Below are 23,813 nucleotides of genomic sequence, written 5' to 3'. Positions count from 1 at the left end.
ATACGGCATTATCTACTTTAGGAAAGGTGAGTTTGGTAAGTTCCTGTTTCCTCCCTTTCTAGCTTCAAAATCTATGCAAGAAGGCTGGGGCAGTGGTGGGGACGACATGAACCTCGGTACCAGTCAGTGGGAAGACGAAGAAGGGGGCATGTGGAACAATGCTGCTTCCCAAGAAAGCACCTCCTCCTGCAGTTCCTGGGGGAATGCCCCCAAAAAAGGACTCCCAAAGGTATGTGCAACACTAAAGAAAACAAACTCTAAAAATCAATGATACTTAACAATACTTCAGGGTAGAGGTGGTAGCTCCTGTTGGCAGTGACAAGTAGACGAGAGTTCTCTGAGTGCCCTGGGAGCCCCTGGAGGACCCCGGGATTTTGTCAGGGGTCTTGCCTGAGGATAGGGTGGAGTTTTCCAGAGACTACATGGCGTTGCTTTCACAGCAAAGCAAAGGCAGAGACAAATGTGAGAATCCAGCTGCTTCTAAGAAGCCAGACAGTAAAGAGATTGGCAAGCATGTACACATCAGTGCCTCTCTTCTCACTGTTTGTTTTAGAAAATGTAATTTTCTCTTTAAAAGAATATTGATGTTAACACAGAATGGGTTTGTTATTGTAATTTTCAAACAAATTAGTATTTTTAAATTTCTGTTTTAATTTCTAATACAGTAAATATTGATAAATAAAATCCATATAAACAAAATTTCTTTAGAATCCTCAATCTTTAAGAGTGGGTAATGGAGTTGGGCTTGAGACTATTAAGTCTGAATCCTCTTGAGGTTCCGAGGTAGACCTAAGTCTTGCAGCAAACAGACAGTCTTCTGGAAAAAATTGAAATCCACAACTCATGTATGCACCAAGATAAAATCAAAGTAGATTACAAATTTAAGTATGGTAAATAAAAATATAAAAATGGGAAAGAATTTTAAAAACACTCTTGGAGTGGAAGTGACCTTTCTAGCTGTGACTAAAATCTAAAAGCTATCAAGTGAACAACTTACAAGCTTCAGTATATAAACATGAAAACTGTGCATGACAGAGAAAACCAAAAAGTCAAAAGACAAATAACAAGCTGGAAAAAATAATTGTCATACCATGGAGAAGGCCAATCTCCCAAATACAGAAAGAAAGTTTCTAAAAATGGATTTAAAAAAAAAATCAGTTAGTAATCCACTAAAAAAATGAGCAAAGAATATAAATAGATGGTCCCTGGAAAACGAATGCAAACAGCTCTCACACATATGAAAAGGTGTTCAGCCTGACTTATGGAAAGAGAGTGCAATTTAGAACAACACAGAGGGGCACCAGGGGCGGGCTCCATTGGCTCAGGGTCCAACTTGGTTTCGGCTCAGGTTGTGATCTCAGAGTCCTGGGATTGAGCCCCGTGTCAGGCTCTGTGCTCAGGGCAGAGACTGCTCCTCCCTCTCCATCTGCTCCAACCCATCCTATCCCCCACCCCTGCACACTCACTCAAAGAAAGAAAATCTTTTTAAAAAATAAAACTACACTGAGAGATGCCAGCTTTCTTTTCTTCTCAGACCAGCAGAAATCCAAACATCTCATAAACAGGCTGTGTTGACAAAGCCGTAAAGAAAAACAACACCGTCATGTTGCTGGTTGGAATGTAAACCAGTGTGATCCACACACAGGGCAGCTTGACATCATCTGTCCACATTACAGATGTCAGCATGTCGATGTGGTACTTCTACTTGTCAGGGGTGCAGCAGATGGCATTTGTACACAGCTCTATATTGCAGCATGTTTGTAGTAAAATAAAATGATTCAAATGTACATTAGTGAAAAAAAAATGTACATTAGTGGGGTGAAGAAGAAAACAGTGCGCCTGTGCATGTGTGCAAAGAAGGGTTTCCTGCTAGGGAGAGTAAGAACTCAGTAGCTAGAGCATGGGGTGGGAAGAAGATGCTTTGGTTTATACTTTTTTCCTGCTTTCGCATTCTTTGAAGGTATTGTCTGTTCAAAAAAAATTCATTTAACAAAGCATTCAATTAGCAGTAAGCAGAACCCAGAAACTAAAATCAAAGCTCTCTTCATTAGGAGTAGAAGTGATTACAGGCATCAAAAGGGAGTCTTTTTACTATCGGGCTGGCCAATAATCCGATTAATGATGGGACCAGAAATATTAAATTGGTAAATTAAAATATGGTGTCATCTTGGCAACTCTGGCCCTGGCAGCACAGCAGTGATTCCCATGGCCTCGCAGAAAAGCTACTTCCTCGAGGGAAGAGCGCCTGTTGGTTGAGTATCACTCCATATACTACATTCTGTAGTGAACGGCAGGCTCAATTTTGAAAAGCACTGTGAAGAATCATTTTAGAGGAGGATGTTTTTTCTACCATGTTAATGCATGGTTTAAATCTTTGTAGTTGTGATGATAGGATGGAAATTAACTGAGAAAATGGTTAACATCCCCGCTCAGCCCTCCTCCTCCTCTGTCCTGCGCTCCCCTCCTCCTCCTCTGCCCTGCCCTTGCTCCTTCTTCTCTTCAATCTTGTCCCTCACTGATGTTTGCCCATTTATTTTCTTCTCTACTCTGAGGGGCTGCAGGCAGTGAAAAGTCAATAAAATTAACAGGCTTGTTGTTGTTCCTTTCATCTTGTTGCCTTTTCATTCTGTTAGAAGGCACCCCCTGCATTTTGTCATCTTTTACAGTAAGTTTATAAAAGGGCAGAAGACATGTAATCTTTCACAAACTTCACATAGTATTAGCATAGGGCCATGTTCAAAGGACCACTTATGATTATTTAATAATGGAAGTGGCATGTATTTGTGATGAACTAAATTAATTCTCTGGGGAAGAAAAAGAATTCTCTTGCTTTTTAAAAGTCCATACATTACACACATATGCCAACTTGGAAATGCACCCTAAATCATTCCTAATACTAGCCACAAAACAGAGTTGGGCACTTTCTAGAACATGGCATTGTTCAATGTTAATACAGGAAGATGCTCTAACTTTTAAATCACTATGAATTTTAGGCATCTCCCACTTCTAGAAGAAATGCATTCAACTGTGACCCACATTTCATTCTAGGGCATGAAAACGTCTGGCAAGCAGGACGAGGCCTGGATCATGAACCGGCTGATCAAACAACTCACAGACATGGGCTTCCCGGTGACTGGGGTCTTATTTTACTACTACCCTCCATGTGTGCTGTCACATGTGGCCCTGATTGTGTCCTGCCCATATTTGTCATGCGTAACAAGGAAGGAAGACTTTTGAGGGAGAAGAGTTTTCATATAGCCTGACTTGTAAATTCCCCTTTTACATGAACACTTCTTCTGTTTAGGGATCGTTGCTTTCAACTACAGCAAGGATCCGTACTGTTTCTGTCAAGTAAGGTGTGAGAGCCTTTTCCTGGAATAAAACATGCTGTGTCATTGTTCTTTGCATTGGCTTACATAATTTCATACTTTCTTCTAATTTATAATTAAAAGTGAATTTTCATTAGTTTATGCTGTAGATTGACAGATTACCAGAGAAAATTTGGACACATTACTAAAGCTCTGTGTCCAGAAAAAGAATCCTAATCAAGCTTATTGAGTTCCTGAGTCTCAGGTCATGGGTAAGGAGAGTTCAGACTGCAGGGTGACCTTCTGAAAATGCGTCATGATGTGTTCAGTTCCTGAAACCAAATATAAGAGTTCGGATAGTGTGGATATCACTTGTATCTGTTATGTCTTCCCTTCAAAACTCTTCTTTCTAGATCATTACTCAAGCAAATATTTATCTTTTGACTACTGTGGATGTCCCTAAGGAATGAGTCTAGAATGGCTCAGTCTAGAACTATATACTTCACATTAGGCATTGGCCCTCTGATGCTGGGCAGAGCACAGACCCAGGGGAGGCTCAGCCTCTTCCCGTATGAGAGGACGGGCAGGACACTGGAGTCCTGCCCAGGAGTCCTTATTTCTACTGTGGTGCTTGCATACACTGACACGCATGTGTTCCTATTAAAGGGATAATTGTCAAAATAAATCTACTTGTTTGCTTTTATTTGTTTTTACATTTCTTGGTGAAAAGTAATTGACAGCAAAGCCCAGAGTCCATGAAGTAGAAAATGAAGCTGTGTGCTCTAACTTCTACAGTGACTGTCCCGAAACTGTCCTGGTGGGGATTTCATCTTTACTGAACCATTGCTACTTGTAAAGAATCAATGACAAGATTCCACAGGCACTGTACATTTGGTTTTTAAAGTGTTGACTACAAATCCTTTAAAAGTCAATTCAATACATGTTCTAAGTGCCTTTCACTTAGAAGACCTTTGTCTCTAGCCTCAACAACGAAGAGATGTATTTCTAGTTCCAAAACCTAGTAATATTAAGTCAACAGTAATCATTTCTCTAAGCTAATAGTGGTAGAACTCTTTACTAGCTTGTTATCATAAAAGTGTAATCCTAATCAAAACTCTATTTACCTACACAGAGAGAGCCAGCTGAAGAGGCCTTGAAGAGTAACAATATGAATCTTGACCAGGCCATGAGTAAGTAAGATGATACACTCTTATAGCACACTTTTTTAAAGGTGCCAGTGTGTGGAGTTTAGATTTCCAAAGCTTTTCATTGTAATCTTGGGTTCATGGTTGAATATGTACTGGGTAGACAGAACCAGGCTTCAGCAAAGTAGTAACCACAGGACATATACTGACCCCACAGCCAGTCTCTGGAGATAGATGGTCTTGGGACAAATGGCCAGACCCGACATTGAGGCATGTTGGTTGGGGTTTTTTTGTTTGTTTGTTTGTTTGGTTGGTTGGTTTTCTTGTTTGTTTTTGTTTTGTTTTGTTTCATTTTTTTCCTAGCACTTCAACAAATAGAGGAGTTTTTTTCCATCTACTCTGCGGGGAGGTCATAGTGACATTCTTGGAGAAAGGCTCTAGGACTACAGGTCAGACTTCATTTGACACAGATTGGGCTCAATCTTGAGCCCAATTCTTCACACCTAGCCCCAGAGTGGGCCTCCTCAGGGGGCAACAGAGATGTCACCATGTCAGTGGAGCACTTACTCTGGGTGAGAGATGAGATTGACCTCAAGGAACAAGCAGCCCTTGTTCTGGAGCTTTAAAAGTAATAATAACTAATGGTGATAAATAATCAGAATCAGAAAATTATCACTGTGTTTTAGAATAGTATATAAAGGTTAAAGGAAAAATAGGAGTAATCATAACTGTGGCTACTACAACTTGACTACTACTACAACAAAATCACGGCACAAAAAGGGATCATTTGTGACATCAAAAATATAAAGGGGGAAAAGCAAAAGGATGGAACAAAGAGAAACTGCTATCAGCAGGAGAAGGACTGTTCTATCTGTGAGATGTTTACTGTAAACCTCATGGTATCCACAAAGCAAAAATCCAGAATGGAGACACAAAACGCAGAAAGTGGAAAACCACCAATGTAGAAAGTAGACAGGGGCAGAAGAACGAACAGTGGAGGAACAGAAGAACCAGAAGGCACAAGATAAAAGGGCATCAGTAAGTTCTTAATGTCAGTAATCTCTCTCTCTCTTTTTTTAAGATTGATTTATTTATTATAGAAAGCATGAGCGGGAAGGGGAGAGAGAGAGAGAATCTCAAGCAGATACCACTCTAAGTGCAGACCTGATGTGGAACTCAATCCCAGGACCATGAAATCATAACCTGAGCCAAAATCAAGAGTCAGACACTTAACTGTGCCACCCAGGTGCGCTGTCAGTACTCTCTCTTAATGTCAGTGCGTTGTACTCACCAATCAGAAGGCACAGAGTGGCTGGATAGATTGAAGCCACGAGTCCCAACATCGTGATCTCTGGGCATCACAGTGTCCTGTCATTGCAGCTCCAGGACACATACAGGCTCAAGTTGAAAGGATGAATGATGATATGCCAAACAAACAAAAACAAAAAGAAGGCAAGGATAGCCATTCGCAATATCAGACAAAATAGACTTGAAGCCTAAAATGATAACAAAAGTCAAAGAAGGTGATTATATGATGAAAGGAGTCAATATGTCAAGAAGATGTAATAGTTATAAAAAATAGTTTATAGTTATATAAAAATATATCCGTTCTCAACACCTGACCACTAAAGTACATTAAATAATTCATAACAGATCATAAGGGAAAAAGTTATTATGGTAATCAGATACCCCACTACCAACAATTGATAGATCATCCAGACAGTCAGTAAGGAAAAATTGAATTGAACCACACTTTACAGCAAATGGATGACCTAAAATACAGATACAGATCATTTCATCCAACAGCAGCAGAATATATATATTTTTCAAGCACACATGGAACATTTTTCAGAATACATCTCCTTTTTTTTTAAGGTTTTATTTTTAAGTAATCTCTACATGTGGGACTCGAACTCAGCACCCCTCCAGATAGAGATAGGCCATAAAACTAACTTTAGTTTGGGGGTACTGAGTGGCTTAGTCAGTTATGCATCTACGTTCAGCTCAGGTCATGAGCCCAAGGTCCTTATATTGAGCCCCATGTCAGGCTCCCTGCTCAGGAAAGAGTCTGCTTTTCCCTCTCCCTCTGCTCTTCACCCCTGCTCATGCTCACTCTCACTCAAATAAATAAATAATATCTAAAAAAAAAAAAAAAAAAAAAAGCAATTGAGCCAGTAAATCAAAACACAGATAACTCCAGGACCAGATGACTCACTAGAAGAAATTCTACCAAGTACTGAAGAAGAACTAATACCAGTCCTTCTCAGACTCTTACAAAATATCAAGGAGAAGGGGACACTGCCAGACTTATTCTACGAGGCCAGCATTATTTTGATACAAAACCAGATGAGGATGCCACAGGAAAACTATCGATCAATACCCCTGGTGAATGGAGATGCACAAATTCTCAGCAAAGTATTAACCAACTGAATTCAACAACACATGAGTAGGATTATATTCCATGACCAAGTGGGATTACTTGGGATGCAAGACTGCTTAAGCATAACACAAATCAATAAATGTAACACATCACATCAATAAAATGAAAGATAAAAATCATGTGATCTTCTCAGTAAATGCAGAAGAAATATTTGACAAAATATAGCATCCTTTCATGATTTAAAAAAAAAAAATGCCTTAGCAGACTGGGTATAGAAGGAACATATGTCAACATAATAAAGGCCATACACAACAAACCCACAGCTGACATTAACTCAGTGGAGAGAAATTGAAAATGTTTCCTGTAAGATCAAGAACAAGACAAGGATGCCCATTCTCTCCACTTCAATATAGTACCAGAAGTCCTAGCCAGAGCAATTAGGCAGGACAAAGGGGAAAAAAAGGCATCCATGTTGGAAAGGAAGAAGTCAAATTCTCATTATTTGCTGCTGATTTGATCCTATACATAGAAAATTGCAAAGAATCCGTAAAAAAAAACTTAGAATTAACAATTTCAGTAAAGTGGCAGGATACAAAATCAACATCCAGAAATCAGTTGCATTCCTTTACACTAGTGATGAAACATCTGAAAAAGACATAACACCATGCCATTCACAATAGCATCAAAAACAATAAAATACTTAGGAATAAATTTAACCAAGGAAATGAGATCTGCACGATGAAAACTGCAGGGCATTGCTGAAAAATTGAAGAAGACACAAACAAATGTAGAGGTGTCTCATGTACACAGATAAAAAGAAAAAAAAAGAATATTTTTAAGATGGTTGTATTACCCAAGACCACCTATAGGTTAATTGCAATCCCCATCAAAAAACCAAAGGCAGGGGCACCTGGGTGGCTTAGTGGTTGAGTGTCTGCCTTCAGACCAGGGCGTGATCCTGGGGTCCTGGGATTAAGTCCCACATCAGGCTCCCCACGGGGAGTCGGCTTCTCCCTCTGCCTATGTCTCTGCCTCTCCATGTTTTACATGAATAAATAGATAAAATCTTTAAAAACAAAACAAAGGCATTCACAAAAATAGAGGAAACAATCCTAAAACGTGTGTGTAATTACAAAATACTCCAAATAGCCAAAGCAGTCCTGAGAAAGAACAAAGTTGGAGGTATCACACTTCTGAATTTCAAACTGTACTGCAAAGCCACAGTAATCAAAATAATGGGGTACTGACACAAAAATAGACACATGTGGGGCACCTGGTTGGCTCAATCAGTGGAGCATGTAACTTGATCTCAGGTTGTGAGTTCAAGCCCCATTTTGAGCCTTGAGCTTATTAAAAAAAAAAAAAAAAAAGTTAGACCCATCAACCAGTGAAACAGGACAGAGCCCAGAATTAAATCCCAGCAGAGAGCAGTTCAGGTGGGTCAGCAGTTTAGCGCCACTGCCTTCGGCCCAGGGCCTGATCCTGGAGACCCAGGATCGAGTCCCATGTCAGGTTCCATGCATGGAGCCTGCTCTCTCTGCCTGTGTCTCTGCCTCTCTCTCTCTCTTTTTCTCTCTCTCTTTCTCTCCCTCTCCCTCTCTCTCTCTCTCATGATTAAATAAATAAAATCTTTTTAAAAAATAAATAAATCCATCCATCCATCCCAGCAGATACAGTCAACATAATACTTGACAAAGAAGCCAAGAATACTCAGTGGGGAAAGGATGGTGTTTTCAACACATGGTTCTGAGGAAAATGGAGAAATGTGTGCAGAACAATGAAATTGGAACCCTATCTCACACCACTCACAAAGATTAACTCTTAATGGATCAAAGGCTTAAACAAAAATCCTGATCCCATAAAACTTGTAGAAAAAAAACTTGAAGTCCATTAGTATTGGTCCTGGCAATAATTTGGGGACATGATGGCAAAAGCACAAACAACAAAAGAAAAATCAACTGATGAGGCTATGTCAAACTCAAAAGTTTCTGCACAGCATAAGAAATAATAAACACTTAGAGAATGGGAGAAATATTTTGTAAGCCATATATTGGATAAGGGGTTAATATCCAAAATATATAAAGAACTCCGTCTCGGACGCCTGGGTGGCTCATTGGTTGAGCATCTGCCTTTGGCTCAGAGCATGATCCCGGTTCCGGAATTGAGTTCCACACTGGGCTCCCTGCAAGGAGCCTGCTTCTTCCTGTGCCTGTATCTCTGCCTTTCTCTCTGTGTCTCTCATGAATAAATAAAACCTTTAAAAAAAAAAAAAAAGGAACTCAGTCAACTAAAACAACAACAAAAAAGTCTGAAAAAAATAGGTAGAGGGGCGCCTGGTGGCTCAGTGGTTGAGCGTCTCCCTTTGTCTTGGGCTGGGATCCTGGGGTCCTGGCATTGAGTTCCATGTTGGGCTCCCCACAGGGAGCCTGCTTCTTCCTCTGCCTGTGTCTCTGCCTCTGCCTCTGTGTCTCTTATGAATAAATAAAAACTTTTTTAAAAAATAGGTAATATAACTAAATAGACATTTCTGTAAAGTGGATATCAGATGACCAACAGACACATGAAAAGATGCTCAGCATCCCTCCTCATCAGAAAAATGCAAATCAAAACCACGATGAGATCTCCCCTCACCTGTCAGAATGACTTCTGTCAAGAAAACAAGAGACAACAGGTGCTGGCAAGGATGTGGTAAAAAGGGAACCCTTGTGCACTGTTGGGAGGAGTATAAATTTGTCCAACTGGTATGGAAAACAATATGGAGGTTCCTCAAAAAATTAGAAGTAGACTTACTGTACGATCCAGCAATTCCAGGTCTGGGCATATACCCAAAGGATGAAAATGAGATCTTGGCAAGATATCCACACTTCTTTGTTTATCACAGCATTATTCACAATAGCCAAGGTAGGGAAACAACCCAAATGCCCATCAGCGAGTGAATGGATAAGAAAGAAATGGCTCATGCACACAGTGGAACATTATTCAGCTGTGAGAAAGGAAGATCTCCTGCCATTTGCAACAATGTGAACCTTAAGTTCCTGATCCTGAGTGAGCAAAGTCAGACAAAACAAGTACTTCATGGTCTTGTTTCATTCCGCTCACACATGGAATCTATCAAAGTTCAACCTGTACAGCACAGAGAGTGAATGGTGTTACTGGGGAGTGGGGCTGTTGGAGAGGGTGGGGAGTGGTGGTATTTGAGGGTACAGATTTGTAACAAGCAGTACATAAGCCACAGAGATCCAGTGGGCCGTGTGAGGAATACAGACAGTAATGTAGTATAAATTATGTAACCAGGTAACTATGCTACCAATATGCAGATGCATCAAAGTTACACATACACCTTAAACTTATACAGTGTTACACATCAGATTTATTCAGTTAAGAAATAAGTAAATAAAATAATAAGTATGTTAAACATTCACCTGTAAAATGCATTTGGTTCCTGTTCTTCATTCCCAGGAAATATAGGATCCAGTTCCCACAAGCCTCTGGCCACAGCATTTTTGTTAACCAGTCAGTATATAACCTTGCTTTGTGTGTGTTTCTATCTAAAGACACCTTACTTAATACATATTTCTCACAAATAGCTATATGCCATATTTCTTTCTTTATAGGAAAACATTAGCTAGGAAAGATGTAGCATTTTCCTGACCCTGGGTCATTTGACCATAAATCTCTTTGGCCATCTATACTGTAGTGCTCTCTCCTACACCTTTCTTAAAATCAGTCACCATCTTGGGGTGCCTGGGTGGCTCAGTCCATTAAGCATCCGACTCTTGGTCTCAGCTCAGGTCTTGATCTCAGGGTTGTGAATTCAAGCCCTGTGTTGGGCTTCATGCTGCGCATGCAGCCTACTTAAACAAACAAACAAAAAAATCAGTCATCACCTTGTCATCCAAAAAGCCACTTTTCCATCCTTTCCGTAGCTTCATCACACACTGTAGGTATATATGTAAGAGTGTTCAGAAAGAGCTAACAGTGTGGTCTCTTGGGTCCCTGAGTTGCAATGCTGCTCTTCCTTTGCTGGACAAACCAGATCGCTGATTCACTCACGTTGAACTTGAACAGCAGCGTTGTAACTCGTGCCTCAACAGCACTCACCTAACACGTTTTCTCCATCAGGCACAAGACTTCCTTCTTGCACACAGGAACCCAAAAGACCATATTAGCACTCACTTGGGGTCCATTTTAAACACTGCAGTCACCAACAAAAAGCACAAAACTGTGGAAAACGTGGCACTAAATAGACCACAAAGGGATATTTGTTACTGTAGAAGAGCTGAGTATGAAGCAGAGAGCATCTTGTTTGGCCTGAGTTAGGAAAGTGTGTTCAGGCAACCAAGATTTTTCACTACCCTCTGCATGTCCACAGATGACCACAAAAGTGCCAGTTATTGATTTAGGGCTACAGATAAATTTAGCCAGCCAGTAAATTCACAAGCACAGAATCCATGTATGATGAGGATCAGCTTTATAATTAATGTGCAGGCACCAGAATGTGTGATACAAGCCACCAGGACAGATGTGACAATCCGTGAGAACTGGAAGAAGTTCATTGTAGCTTGTTAGAATTGTAAAATAGCACAAAGGCAAAGGTGGCCACACAAAACCAATCACTAGCCCAAGAGCCCATAAGGACTAAAACTGTGTCTGTTTTATATGATATTGTGTCTACAGTATGTGGAAGAGCCCTTGCAGTTCACAGGGATGCAGGAAATGGAAACCAATGGCTGTGAGGGTTCAGCAGTGCCATTTTAAACAAGAAGATCAGGGAAGGTCTGTGTGAAGAAGGGGGTGCCTCCCAGTGGGGAGGAAGGGCAGGCCCTGAGGAGCAGAGTGGCAGGTGTGATTGGAGCATAAGGAGCCAGAGCAGGGCTAAGAGCAGGGCCTGTTTACAAACTGACAGAGGCTTGCAAGAGCGACACCACAGCCTCTCCATTTTTCATGGGGTTAAAGGCTCCAACTGGCGCCCATCTTGTGCTTGGCATCCCTGACTGACATTCCTTGGGCGTTTGGGTGTAAGCATTGCTTCTGTTTGTTGTACAGGCGCCCTGCTGGAAAAGAAGGTGGACGTGGACAAGCGTGGACTGGGAGTGACCGACTACAATGGAGTGGTCACCAAAGCCCTTGGCTGCCGCCCACCAGTCTCCAAAGACTCTTCCGGGGACCGCCCCACCTTTCTCGACAAGGTGTGAACTCGGGTGGTTTGTTGGTTGGTTGGTTTTTAATAACAGGTATTTTTCATTTTTACTGTGTCCTTAACGCAAGCTGGGTTAAATACTTGCCAGATTGCAGTATTTAAGTGACTTTTATCCAGTTTAAAAAATATATATATATGAATGTTTAACTCAGAAGAGAAAGTATTGTATTTCATACGATGTGACTAGGGGTAAAAAATACTGAAATTAAAAACTGCTTTTTCATTTTAGTGGGTGAACTTGGCTGGGTTATCTGCTTCAATTTGTCTAATAACCAGGGTTATCAAATTTCTGTTTTACGGTCTTATTTTATATGCACTGTTCTTCCGACTGAAATGATGTGTTACACATTTAATCTCAGAAAAAGAGACTAGAAGTGGTTGGGCGCAGGCACCCGTATCTAGCCGGCCCCGCTTGGCCATTTCAGAGAGCATGTTGGAAGCCCCCAGGGTGGTTCACATGTCCACACACCGGTTCAGTCCCTTCAGGATTGTCATGTAGTGATGCGCCCTCTCCAAATTGGTGTGACTTCAAAAGGGGGAGACCAGCATCCCATGAAATTCAATCAAAATGTTAATCTTAAAAATAAAATTGAAGCAAGAAAGGACAGGTTTAAAAAAAAAATCAGAACAGAAAGGTTTACTGGAGAGAGAGATAAACTTCATCTCTGCTCACAAATAAACATTGTCCTCTGCCACACACTCCTCTGCAGAAAGCTGTGGTGGGGGAGGGCCTTGAATCAAGCCCTGCCCTCCCCCACCCTGCTGTGGTGTGGTTCATATCCAGGATGCTTAGTGAAATTGCTATTTAATTTGATATCTTATATTTTTACTTGCTAAGTGTGAGACCCTGACTCATTTCCTTAACTTTGAAATGTAGAATAATACCCCCCAAAAAAGAAAAAAAAAACGTAGAATAATACTACACACTTATTGTGAAGTTAGAGGAGATAAATTTGCAAAGGGCCTGACCTGTAATGTGACCTTAATAATATAAAAGAGAGTAAGGTTCTCTCTGCTTTATAACTCACCTTATTATTGGATTAAACCATGTGAAATTGCTGTTGGTAGGTCAAAAACAGCTGAATGTTACCCAGAGCCTTAGTAATGAAGAAAGGAGCCTATTTATTTGAAAGCGGTTATAAAGTGTTTTCCAAATAAGATTTCAGCTACTATTTCCATCCTTCTCCTGAGCCCTGCCCCTGAGCGGGGTGGGCAGGGTCTGAGCGCATTATAAACTAATGATTGTGTTTGTAAATTAATTGTTAAAACGGGAGCAGCATCTTAATCCTGTTTCTCTTTTTCTTTTCCCCTCTTCCTTTGGCCCATTTCTCCATTCTCTTGTTATCCACACTTTTTTGATCTTTTAATTCTTTATTCATCCACATCCCCTTATATGTCCTTGGGAAACTGCTTTGTGCTTTGTCTGCGGACGAATACTGCACACAGCTCACCCTTTCTTTCTCCAATCAGGACGGCGGCCTAGTGGAAGAGCCCACGACTTCACCGTTTTTGCCTTCACCAAGCCTGAAGCTCCCCCTTTCAAACAGTGCACTCCCTAATCAGGCCCTGGGTGGGATTGCCTCAGGGCTGGGCATGCAAAACTTGAATTCTTCTAGACAGGTAAGGCTGTGGGGAGAGATGGAAGTGTAGTCTCGGTTTCACCTGTCTCTAAAAAATGTGTTTGGGACCTATACTCTCTGATTTTTAACTAATACCTTTATAAAGGTAGCTGAAATCTAGAAGGATTTCCCTTCAAGTGATGTACAAGTATTGAAAGTTGAATCCAGTTCTTGAAATTGAACCATATTCTAGGAAATAGAATTTTATTTATTTTTACACCTAACAAACTCATGCCTGAGTTCAGTGCTCTCATTGCTAATGTATTGCTGCTTTAAATGGTGCATCCTGCAGAGTGGTCTTCAGTTGCCAAATCCCTTCATGGATCCAGGTGATGCCATCCTTCCTCCTGGCAATCCAGACCTTACATACACTGGTCTGTGAGAAAACACCACTCACTCCCCTTGCTCCCTGAAATAGAGGTAATGTCTTGGGGTTTCCAGAGAGCCACATTGAGGCATTTTCCCTGTCTTTGACATGCAGGGAAAGTGAGTCCCTGACAGGTGTCACAGAAGGGAGGACTGAGAGTTTGTATTGACTGCTGCTTCATGCCATTTGTCTCTCCCCATCTCCCTAGAAGACGTGACATACAAGCCACTCATGCTTTTCCCATCTATAGGACGTCCTTTTTATGGATTTCCTCCCACACGAGGCTGACACGCACCCACCTTTGAAACTTCTTTTTAAGCAGTGCCCTGGGTGTGCCTCTTCTCCCAGGGTAGCAGTCAGTGGTACCTCTTCCCAGTGCCATCCCCATCTGCACAAGCCTCGCCGTCTTAGGTTGCTAACCCTAGTGGTAACTCAGCGTACCACCTGCTTTTCGGGGCTTTTGCCATGTGATGGTTCACCAGCTGGCAGGCAGGAGCTGGGAATTAGCCCACCTGGCGGGTCTGCTGCTCAGTGTCCATCAGGTAACTTCCTCTAGGAGAGCAGAAGGTACCCTGAAAAATGTGTTGATTATATTTAGCACAAAGGTAACTACCTAGACTTGTCTAGTTATTCAGCTTCAGCTTTGGCTGAGATTATTCTTCTGTTTCCTCACTGAAAATGTTGGTGTCTTCGAGTTTGTAATCTCTACCCCTTACCACTCCTTAACTCACTGCACATACCCTTTGAGGAAAGTTGAGCAGCCCAGTAGCTATGCGTTGCTTCTGTTCGTCGTGCTATGTGGTGGTCATGTCTTCGGATGTGATAGCCTGGTTCAAGGACATGTTCTGACTGGCCCTACTCTGTGGCCTCTGTGATTTAAAAACATAGGCCAGCTTCGCGGGCTGACTGTCGTCAGGGACCAGTCTGAATGGCACCATTTACTATGAATTCACTTTGGTAGAAGTCGGTACGCTTTTGCTGTCACATTTAGGAGAGCACAGCCTCCTCCAGGGCCCTTCCATCGCCCAGCTCCCTAACCACTTGGCCCTTCTGTCTCCCCGCAGATACCGAGTGGCAATCTGGGTATGTTCGGCAGTAGCGGAGCAGCACAAGCCAGGACCATGCAACAGCCGCCGCAGCCCCCCGTGCAGCCTCTGAGCTCCTCCCAGCCCAGCCTCCGTGCTCAAGTGCCTCCGTTTCTATCCCCTCAGGTCCGACCCTTGACCATGCGCTCTGAGTCAGGGGACCCAGTGGCCATCCTGTGGTGTCTGTGCCTCAGCAATGGCACTGCTTTAAAGTGAGAGCGAATTTACCCACACCCAAGAGGAGCCTTCCGGTGTTACTTAGACAGTCCTTTCAGCCTGTCCGTTTGTCCTCCCGCTGCAGGAGGCACTTTCAGAACTGCTCTTCAGCCAGCGATCTGTCCTCCTGTCAGGAGCGGTGTTGCCGGGTGAAAAGATGTGCCTCACATGCCACCATGATGGGATTTTTGTCCTGGCCTTGACAGATATATTCAGCTGAGCCTGATGAATTGTCCTGGCTAGGAGGGGAGATAACTGGCTGAAACATGGCTTAGCCCTCCCTATGTGAGGGAGCACCCAGGAGCAATCAGGGCCCTAAGGATGCCTTAGTGGCCAACTGCATGGGATCATAGGTCATAGAATGTGTATTAATATGTTACAGACTCCTTAGTTAAGTTCATTACTTTGTGTTAGACCACTTTTGCCTACAGAAATTCTTTTTTAAAAAGTGTCAAACAAAAGGAAGGAAAAGGATATCTTATTTTGCATAGCTCTAAAGCATATGGAATTTTTTCATGTTAATATCATTTACTTATGGAACATTCCTTAATTCTATACTTCAGACTGAGTTTTTCCTTATAGTGTTTCAGTCCTCATCCCTTCTAAAAATACTGAATAATACTAATGATAAGTTATAGAATTAGCTGGAAGGAGTTATCCCTCCACAATTGGTTGATCCCAGGTTTGTGAGTTGAGATGGCTGAAATGTAGGTAAAATAATAGTTAAATTTGTTCATCATGATACAAGGTGAACTGCTATACCAGAGACCCCCGAGTACAGAAGCTTAGACAGGACAGGTGTTTGCTTCTCTTGTGTGGCCCTGCAGGACGCTCTGCCACAGCCCTTCCCAATCACACAACACATCTACTCATGTCCCACTATCCAAGCCTGGGGACAGAGCTGGGCCTGGGTGACAGCAGGTTTCCCACACCCAGCAAAGCATGTGTCACCCTCGTGCCCCCACATGACCTGTACTATTACATAGCATGTTTTCTTCAAATGACTTGCCTGCTGAAATTAATTTATTCTAATAGAAAACTTTACATATCTACCATAAATAGAAAAGTCAGTTTTCTGATACACAGTAAATAATTATTAAAGTAAAAGATGCCCTTCCACATGCTACCTAAAAAATCATCTTGCATAAATATTGTGATAAGGACACATAGTACATAGTGGAAAACATCAAAATCTCCGATAGCAGGCCCTGGATGGTTTCAGAGCAGTAAATTCCACTTGAAGCCCCCCCCCCCCCAAATGGGAGAGCAGCCTGATGTCCAGGTCGGGGCTGGCAGAGCAGGTGTAGACTACTTCCCGAGCCCATCCTGGGTGGAGACCCCACAATCACTGTTTCAAGTCCTTGAGCCATGCCTGTTTATTTTCACATAACAGAATGTGATATCAGTTTTCAACAGGAGTCACCCAGAGCCCTAGCATCTTAATTCATGATAAAATATTCTGAGGCAGAAGGCTCTTTCTCTTCCTTCCTTCCTTATTTTCCACAGAAGCATGTGAACTACTAATGGCAAAATGCTCATGAGTTTTTTTAATGGCTTTTGAAGTTAATTCTTAAGACCAGTATAACTGTCACTGATTAATCAGCTCTGCATCTTCAAAGACTGCCTAGACTGGTGGCCATTTCAATAGGGACACGGGTGCCTGATACTTTGTCTTCTGTTCAACAGGTTCAAGCACAGCTTTTGCAGTTTGCAGCAAAAAACATTGGTCTCAACCCTGCACTATTGACCTCGCCAATCAATCCTCAGCATATGACGATGTTGAACCAGCTCTATCAGCTGCAGCTGGTAAGTGGGCAGATCCTTTCAGCTTCGAGAACTCAGGAAAAGTACCCACTGACATTCCCGTAGCTATGCCAGTGACATAGCCACTGACCAATAAAAGTTATTGATGCCATGCTTTCTTAATGTCAGGGAATGTCATTGAGACATTCATAAATTTTTTTAGACTATTAAAAATTAGGAAGTTTTGCACTTACGGGTGTTTTTCCCCAGCTTTGTGAATTCTCTGGCCCCTTCAGAGAGCATCCCAGACTCTAACAGCAGGCATGTCCTTCAGCCCGGGCTCTCAGCTAGCCTTTTTCTTTTTTTTTTTTTAATTAATTTTTATTGGTGTCCAATTTACCAACATACAGAAAAACACCCAGTGCTCATCCCGTCAAGTGTCCACCTCAGTGCCCGTCACCCATTCCCCTCCAACACCCGCCCTCCTCCCCTTCCACCACCCCTAGTTCGTTTCCCAGAGTTAGGAGACTTTATGTTCTGTCTCCCTTCCTGATATTTCCCAACATTTCTTTTCCCTTCCTTTATATTCCCTTTCACTATTATTTATATTCCCCAAATGAATGAGAACATACACTGTTTGTCCTTCTCCAATTGACTTATTTCACTCAGCATAATAGCCTCCAGTCAGCTAGCCTTTTTCATCCAGAGTTTCCTATCAGAACCAGAAGAGAGAACACAGAAATTCATTCAAGTGACAACTATCTAAATTCTTCAAAGGTGGTTCACATAAAGACTGTTCTGGAAGCTTGAAAGAGAAGTTACTTCATTACATATGGTAGATGCCTTTGAGATTAGGGTTTAATTCTCTCTCACAACCCCTGTTAAGAAAGGCTGATGTAGCCTAATCTTGAAAGTTTTACAATTTAACATACCTTAAATTTTAAGTTTTCAACATCTTACTGTTTTTACCATAAAATGCCATACCACCATATATCTAGATGCATACAGATTTATATACACTAAAGACCTTTCTGTAAAATATTGACACCTGCTTTATTTCGAAGTCTTGTCGAGCAACCTGCTTTATTTCGAAGTCTTGTCGAGCAACTTCATCTCCTAGAAAATGACCAGGAATCCTGGTCAAGGAAGGGAAAAAAGGTCTCTGATAGACAAAAGCATTGATGCCAAGGCTTTCCTTACAGGAGAGCCCCAGGCCATGTTGGTCCTAACCCTTTACTGGCTGTTAAGACTCACGTCTAACCAGCCTGAGGGTCCAGTTTTCCAGTAAGTAGCAGCATGGGATGGGAGGGGAAAAGTGCTCTGAGACGAATTGTGGTGTCAGGGAGAACACAGAGCTCAGAAAGTGGGGCCATGATCATGTTGGCTCTCAGACGCTGTTTCTTGGTCCATAAAATGGGAGATAGGGTGGGGGGCACACCTTGCAGCATGGTGGTAAGATTTCCCAGGACCTGAAAGTGCCATGAATAGGTGGTTCAAGCCCACAGGATTATTGCTTTTACTACCAACAGTAACAGAGACCCCTAACCTCAGAGATAGAGAAAGAAACAACCGTAAAATTCAGGTACATATTTAGAAAGCATATTATTTAGATGTGTTGTTTGTTATAGAGAAAAATAGCTTTCTGCTCCTTGATAACACTGAAGACATGGCTATATTCTGACCTGAGACATAGTTAGTTATCATACTGATCTTCTAGAATCTCTTACTTATATGGTAAATTTTATTGACCCCTATAGTGTGAAAGGCATCAAGAAAATCTTTTTTTCCATTGAGACATTTTATTTGCATGTATATATTATATCTCCAGAAAAAGAATCACAGGATTTTCTTTCCCTCCTGTGCATTTTCATCTTGCTACTTCATGTCCATGATGCCAGCTGAGCTTGTCAGCACAGTGAAACCAAACTGGCAGAACAGGAGATTATTCCACCATTTTTCTAGATCTTTGAGTTGTACATCCAATCTGGGGCTGATCACTCCGCTCATGTTTAACCTGTGCCTATGAGGTTCACAACAATTTTCCCAGCTGATAGACAAAAGCATTGATGCCAAAGCTCTCCTTACAGGGGAGCCCTGGGCCCTGTTGGCGCTAACCCATTACTGGCTGTTAGACTCACAAGTTTGAGGGTCCAGTTTTCCAGTTAGTGAAGCCCCAGGCCCTGGAAACAAATGCTCTTAAAAATCATCAGTGATCTCAGATTTGCCAATATAACCATGCTTCATGGTTGCAATTAGAAACTGAACTGTGACATTGGAGTATGGCCCTAGTAAGAGCCTGGCCTTCGCCTCTCTTTTCAGCACTGTTAATGCTCTTCAGAGCATCTGCCAGGACATTCGCATGCACCATTGTGGCGGCACAGAAAGATGGCAGAAAAAGCAAGAAAATATATATATATTTTTAAATATTTTATTTATTTATTCATGAGAGACACAGAGAGAGAGGCAGAGGGAGAAGCAGGCTCCATGCAGGAAGCTCGATGTGGAACTCGATCCCAGGACTCCAGGATCATGCCCTGGGCTGAAGGCAGCACTAAACCGCCGAGCCACCTGGGCTGCCCACGTTTTACATTTCCACTGGCGGTGCATGAGGGTTTCAATTCCACCATAGCCCACCACTCGCAGTGTCCTTTAAAAAAAAAATGAAAGCTGCAGCCATCTCAAGAAAATCTTGAATTATGTTTAATATATTGTTTTATAAACTGTGCATATTGTTTTTAATTTTTTTTTTCAAAATAATTGGTAAAATAAGGTTTTGGTGTATCCTGAAGTTAAGTTTTAGGGCCTTTAAAGATTCACTTAAGTGGAATATTTAATTACTCTATAATTTAGAGATTAATGAGGCATTCTAATTTGGATCCTGTTTTAATAAATCCTCTTGCTAAACACATGCTCAAAATTCCATGTTATAAGAAAATAATATATGAGAGGCAATCAGTATTTCGAAGTGACCAAATGATGAAACTTGCATGGGTGTGCAGAGGTGCTCATAGCCACTTAAGCTAGCTGGGCAGGCGGGGCCTGTGACAGTAGTGCCACAGGCCGGGATTTAGGCCGCTGTCAAAGGACATCATCATGGGTCCCTGGCACTCACAAGCCTTGAGTACATACTGCTTTGTGATTGTCTGGAGTGGCCAGTCACTGCCGTTCTGCCACAATCTGAGCCATTCTGGACAACTTTCATCTATATTACTTAAGAATTAAGAGTGTTTCATTTTCCCATCATTTCTTTTTCCTTTTAGTTTGTATGACTCAAGCAGAAGAATTATCTCTTCATTAACTGAGAAGTATTTGCTGACAAACCTCATTACCTACACTAAGCAGGGGTACTGACTGAATTACTTTATAAAAATCTATACGCTAGAAGGGTTTGGGAAAGACATTTCTCTTTCTAAGATTTTATTTATTTATTCATGAGAATACAGAGAGAGAAAGAGAGAGACAGAGACACATGCAGAGGGAGAAGCAGGCTCCATGCAGGGAACCTGATGTGGGACTCAATCCCAGGTCTCCAGGATCACACCCTGGGCTGAAGGCAGTGCTAAACCGCTGAGCCACCCAGGCTGCCCAACATTTCTCTTTCTAAAAAATGCTTCCACCTCACAGTCTGCTTAAACCACAGTATGGTAAGGGGGACCAAGAATCTTGGCTCTTCTCTCTCTTTCTCTCTCTCTTCTTTTTTTATTTTTTATTTTTTTAAAGATTTGTTTATTTATTTGTTTGTTTATTTATTTATTTATTCAGAGAGAGTGAGAGAGAGGCAGAGACACAGGCAGAGGGAGAAGCAGACTCCATGCAGGAAGCCCGACATAGGACTCGATCCCGGGTGTCCAGGATCACACCCTGGGCTGCAGGCGGCACTAAACCGCTGCGCCACCAGGGCTGCCCTCTCTTCTTTTTTTAAATAGAAAAGTTGAATCATGTATTGATGGCCTTCTTACAATATTTTAACTCTGTGTCAACAGGCATACCAACGTTTACAAATCCAGCAGCAGATGCTACAGGCTCAGCGTAATGTTTCCGGACCTATGAGACAACAGGAGCAGCAAGTAGGTATCACCTGGGGGGTATAGCTGGACCCCTAGCTCTCGTCTTCCCTGATCTGAAGATGCTAAATGGCAAACTATTACGTTGTCATTGACTTTTCTCTTGCTAAGCCTCCCCTTTTAGCAGTCTCGGGGTCACCTTGGCTTGGGAGCAGGTTGGCCCAGCCAGCAGAGAGTGAATGTCCTGTCCTGGGTCTGCAGACAAGTAACAGGCGCCACTTTGGAACCTTTTCCAACTCACATCTCTGCCATCAGGTTGCGCGCACAATCACTAACCTGCAGCAGCAGATCCAGCAGCACCAGCGCCAGCTGGCCCAGGCCCTGCTCGTGAAGCCGCCGCCGCCCCCGCCGCACCTGTCTCTGCACCCCTCTGCAGGCAAATCGGCCATGGACAGCTTCCCCCCTCACCCCCAGGCCCCCGGCCTGCCTGACCTGCAGACCAAAGAGCCGCAGTCTTCACCCAGCACCTTTGCTCCTTACCCTCTCGGTGAGTCCCGGCGGTGGGACCCACCGCTACCCACAACAGGCTGGCGCTCTGCTGGGGCTTCCTGGTAAGGGGGCAGCACCGGCCGTTCTTCCGCAGAGCAAAATTCTGCTGTGGCCATAAATACTTTCCAGTATAAAATCTTTTAAAGTAGCACCAGTGAAAGCCCCAGAATTCCCTCATTTCTATTGTTGACTCAGTCTGTTCTATTCCTGGTTTATGCTTTTTTAGCAGCCACCATCCTCCAACCTAACTTCAGGGATGAGTTTATAATGGTTTTACTAATAAAGGTATTTAGATTTTTACAAATCAGAGACTTCTTGGAAAGCAGAGGAGTTGTCCATACACATCCTGTAGTGTAGAAGATGGTTTGTATAGCCTGCCAAATCCATATGACTGTGTTGACCTGTAGGAAGCGTGCTCAACACATGAAACCCTCAGGTCAACAAAAGAAACGATGCTGCCTTTCAGGTCAGACAAGCCAGCCAGGAGGGGTTTGTTACAGGTTATGTAACTGCATTTAGTAATGAGGAAATGTCATGGAGAGGTATATGTCAGTAAATCAATTATACGTGTGAAACAATTTGACGTAAGAATCCAGAAACTGGTAGAAGTTCTCAGGTTTGTCTGTCAGTTGGCTGTTAGTGTGAAGCTACAGGACAAAAGGAACCAGAAATCCAGGAAATAAATATCCAAAGGAGCAAAAGCCAGTTGCATAATGTTGAGTGTGCTACTGGCTGATGGTCCTCTTTCCATGATACTGCCCTGAAAAGAGCCATAAATCGTACGACCACATTCTCTTGACATGCAGTTGATGTGATATGTCCATAATATGAACCTGATGAATGTGATCATCCTGTCCCTCTCTCACTGCCCCATGCTCACAGCCCTTTATATGCACAGAGGAGGACAGTCTGGTGACTAAGGCCTGGCTGGGGAGATGCCCACCATACCAGGTCCCAGCTCCACCAGGACTGGCTCAGCACTTCCTTGGGTGACTTGCCTGACTGGCTCTGCCTCAATTGTCCATCTAAAGTGGAGATACTTACCTCATGGGGTCCTTTAAAGATTGAATTAATACATGAAGTTCTCAGGATAGTGCCCTTTGTGAGACATGTTTAGGAGTCCTTTCAGAAACAGTTTCTGTTGTCTGTTACTCTAAAACACTTCTGCTTCAGCTTTCTAGTGTCCATCTGGCCTCTCAACCTATTTTTGGAGAATAAAGTACACTAATCTCTCCTTTTAAGGATTTTTCCTTAGCACACATGAAAGCATTAGTAGAGTGGCTCTTCAAAATTGGATGAAAAATATTTTGATAATATTTTATAATATTCACATTAGACTTATAAATGTATTAAAAATAAGTAGCAAGACACCTGGCTGTCTCAGTCAGTAGAGCATGTGACTCTTGCTCTCGGGGTTGTGAGCTCAAGCCCCACATTGAGTGTAGAGGTTACACAGAGTCTCCTTGCTCTGCTGTCTCTTGACTGCTGGGATTTGTCATCCACACGGGAAGATCAGGCATAGAATAATGAAAACCTTCATAGGCAGTGCTGCAGAGAAGGGAAAGCTCGTGTTCACCTTAAGTGGTGAAGGAAGAACCCAGTGCAGGAGCTAAGCGTGGATCCCAGATGAGCTGGACTTTAGTGACAAGAGCCTGGAACAGAGGAAAGGGAGTGTCCAGGGTGGTCGTGCTAAGTTGTGGGTGGGGGTCCAAATATGAGCATGCAAGTTGGGGAGATAGGTTCAGGCCAAGCTTTGTAAAGGCCAGGCCAGAGCCCAGCCTTGTTGTCCACTCACCTGACTGGATCTGTACAAATGGAAGTGAAGATTGCCATCCGTGTGAACCCCACACAGGCAGCTCCAGGCAGCATCTAACATGCACAGACATTTTGTTTCATCTGCAGAGTTGTGTGTGTATTTGCCACTATCCCCACCAGGCCCACTTCACAGCCACTGGGCCCCTGTAGGCATTTGACTTGGCCGTCATGGATTTAAAGCCAAGAACAAACCTGATTGATACTTTGCTTAGGAGTAGAGATTAACTTTGACTCATATACCAAGATGTACAGTCTGTGGATCCCAGGGTGCGCACCTGCCGAGTATTCTCCACCAGCTGAGCATTCAGTCCAGCTCATAACTGGTGGCCCCATCAGGGACTCTTTATCATCCTCCTCCCTCTCCTTAGTAACCTGGCACGGT

The 23,813-nt window shown here is 42.6% G+C and overlaps 1 protein-coding gene across 2 annotated transcripts in view; it reads left to right on the top strand.

The window, feature by feature from the left end:
• Window positions 1-23,813, top strand: part of TNRC6C (trinucleotide repeat containing adaptor 6C) — a 153,393-nt gene that overhangs the window by 112,008 nt on the left and 17,572 nt on the right. For both annotated transcript variants that reach the window (XM_072746508.1, XM_072746509.1), the window contains exons 7-15: window positions 63-229; window positions 3,049-3,129; window positions 4,441-4,498; window positions 11,880-12,022; window positions 13,504-13,653; window positions 15,084-15,230; window positions 17,007-17,126; window positions 21,047-21,130; window positions 21,383-21,614. In XM_072746508.1, coding sequence (XP_072602609.1) covers window positions 63-229; window positions 3,049-3,129; window positions 4,441-4,498; window positions 11,880-12,022; window positions 13,504-13,653; window positions 15,084-15,230; window positions 17,007-17,126; window positions 21,047-21,130; window positions 21,383-21,614 — 1,182 coding nt within the window. The remainder of the gene's footprint in view (window positions 1-62; window positions 230-3,048; window positions 3,130-4,440; window positions 4,499-11,879; window positions 12,023-13,503; window positions 13,654-15,083; window positions 15,231-17,006; window positions 17,127-21,046; window positions 21,131-21,382; window positions 21,615-23,813) is intronic.

The sequence above is a fragment of the Vulpes vulpes genome, chromosome 2, assembly GCF_048418805.1.
Source record: "Vulpes vulpes isolate BD-2025 chromosome 2, VulVul3, whole genome shotgun sequence".
NCBI lineage: Eukaryota > Metazoa > Chordata > Mammalia > Carnivora > Canidae > Vulpes > Vulpes vulpes.
Note: the sequence above shows the minus strand (reverse complement) of the source record. Positions and strands in the feature narration are given on the sequence as shown.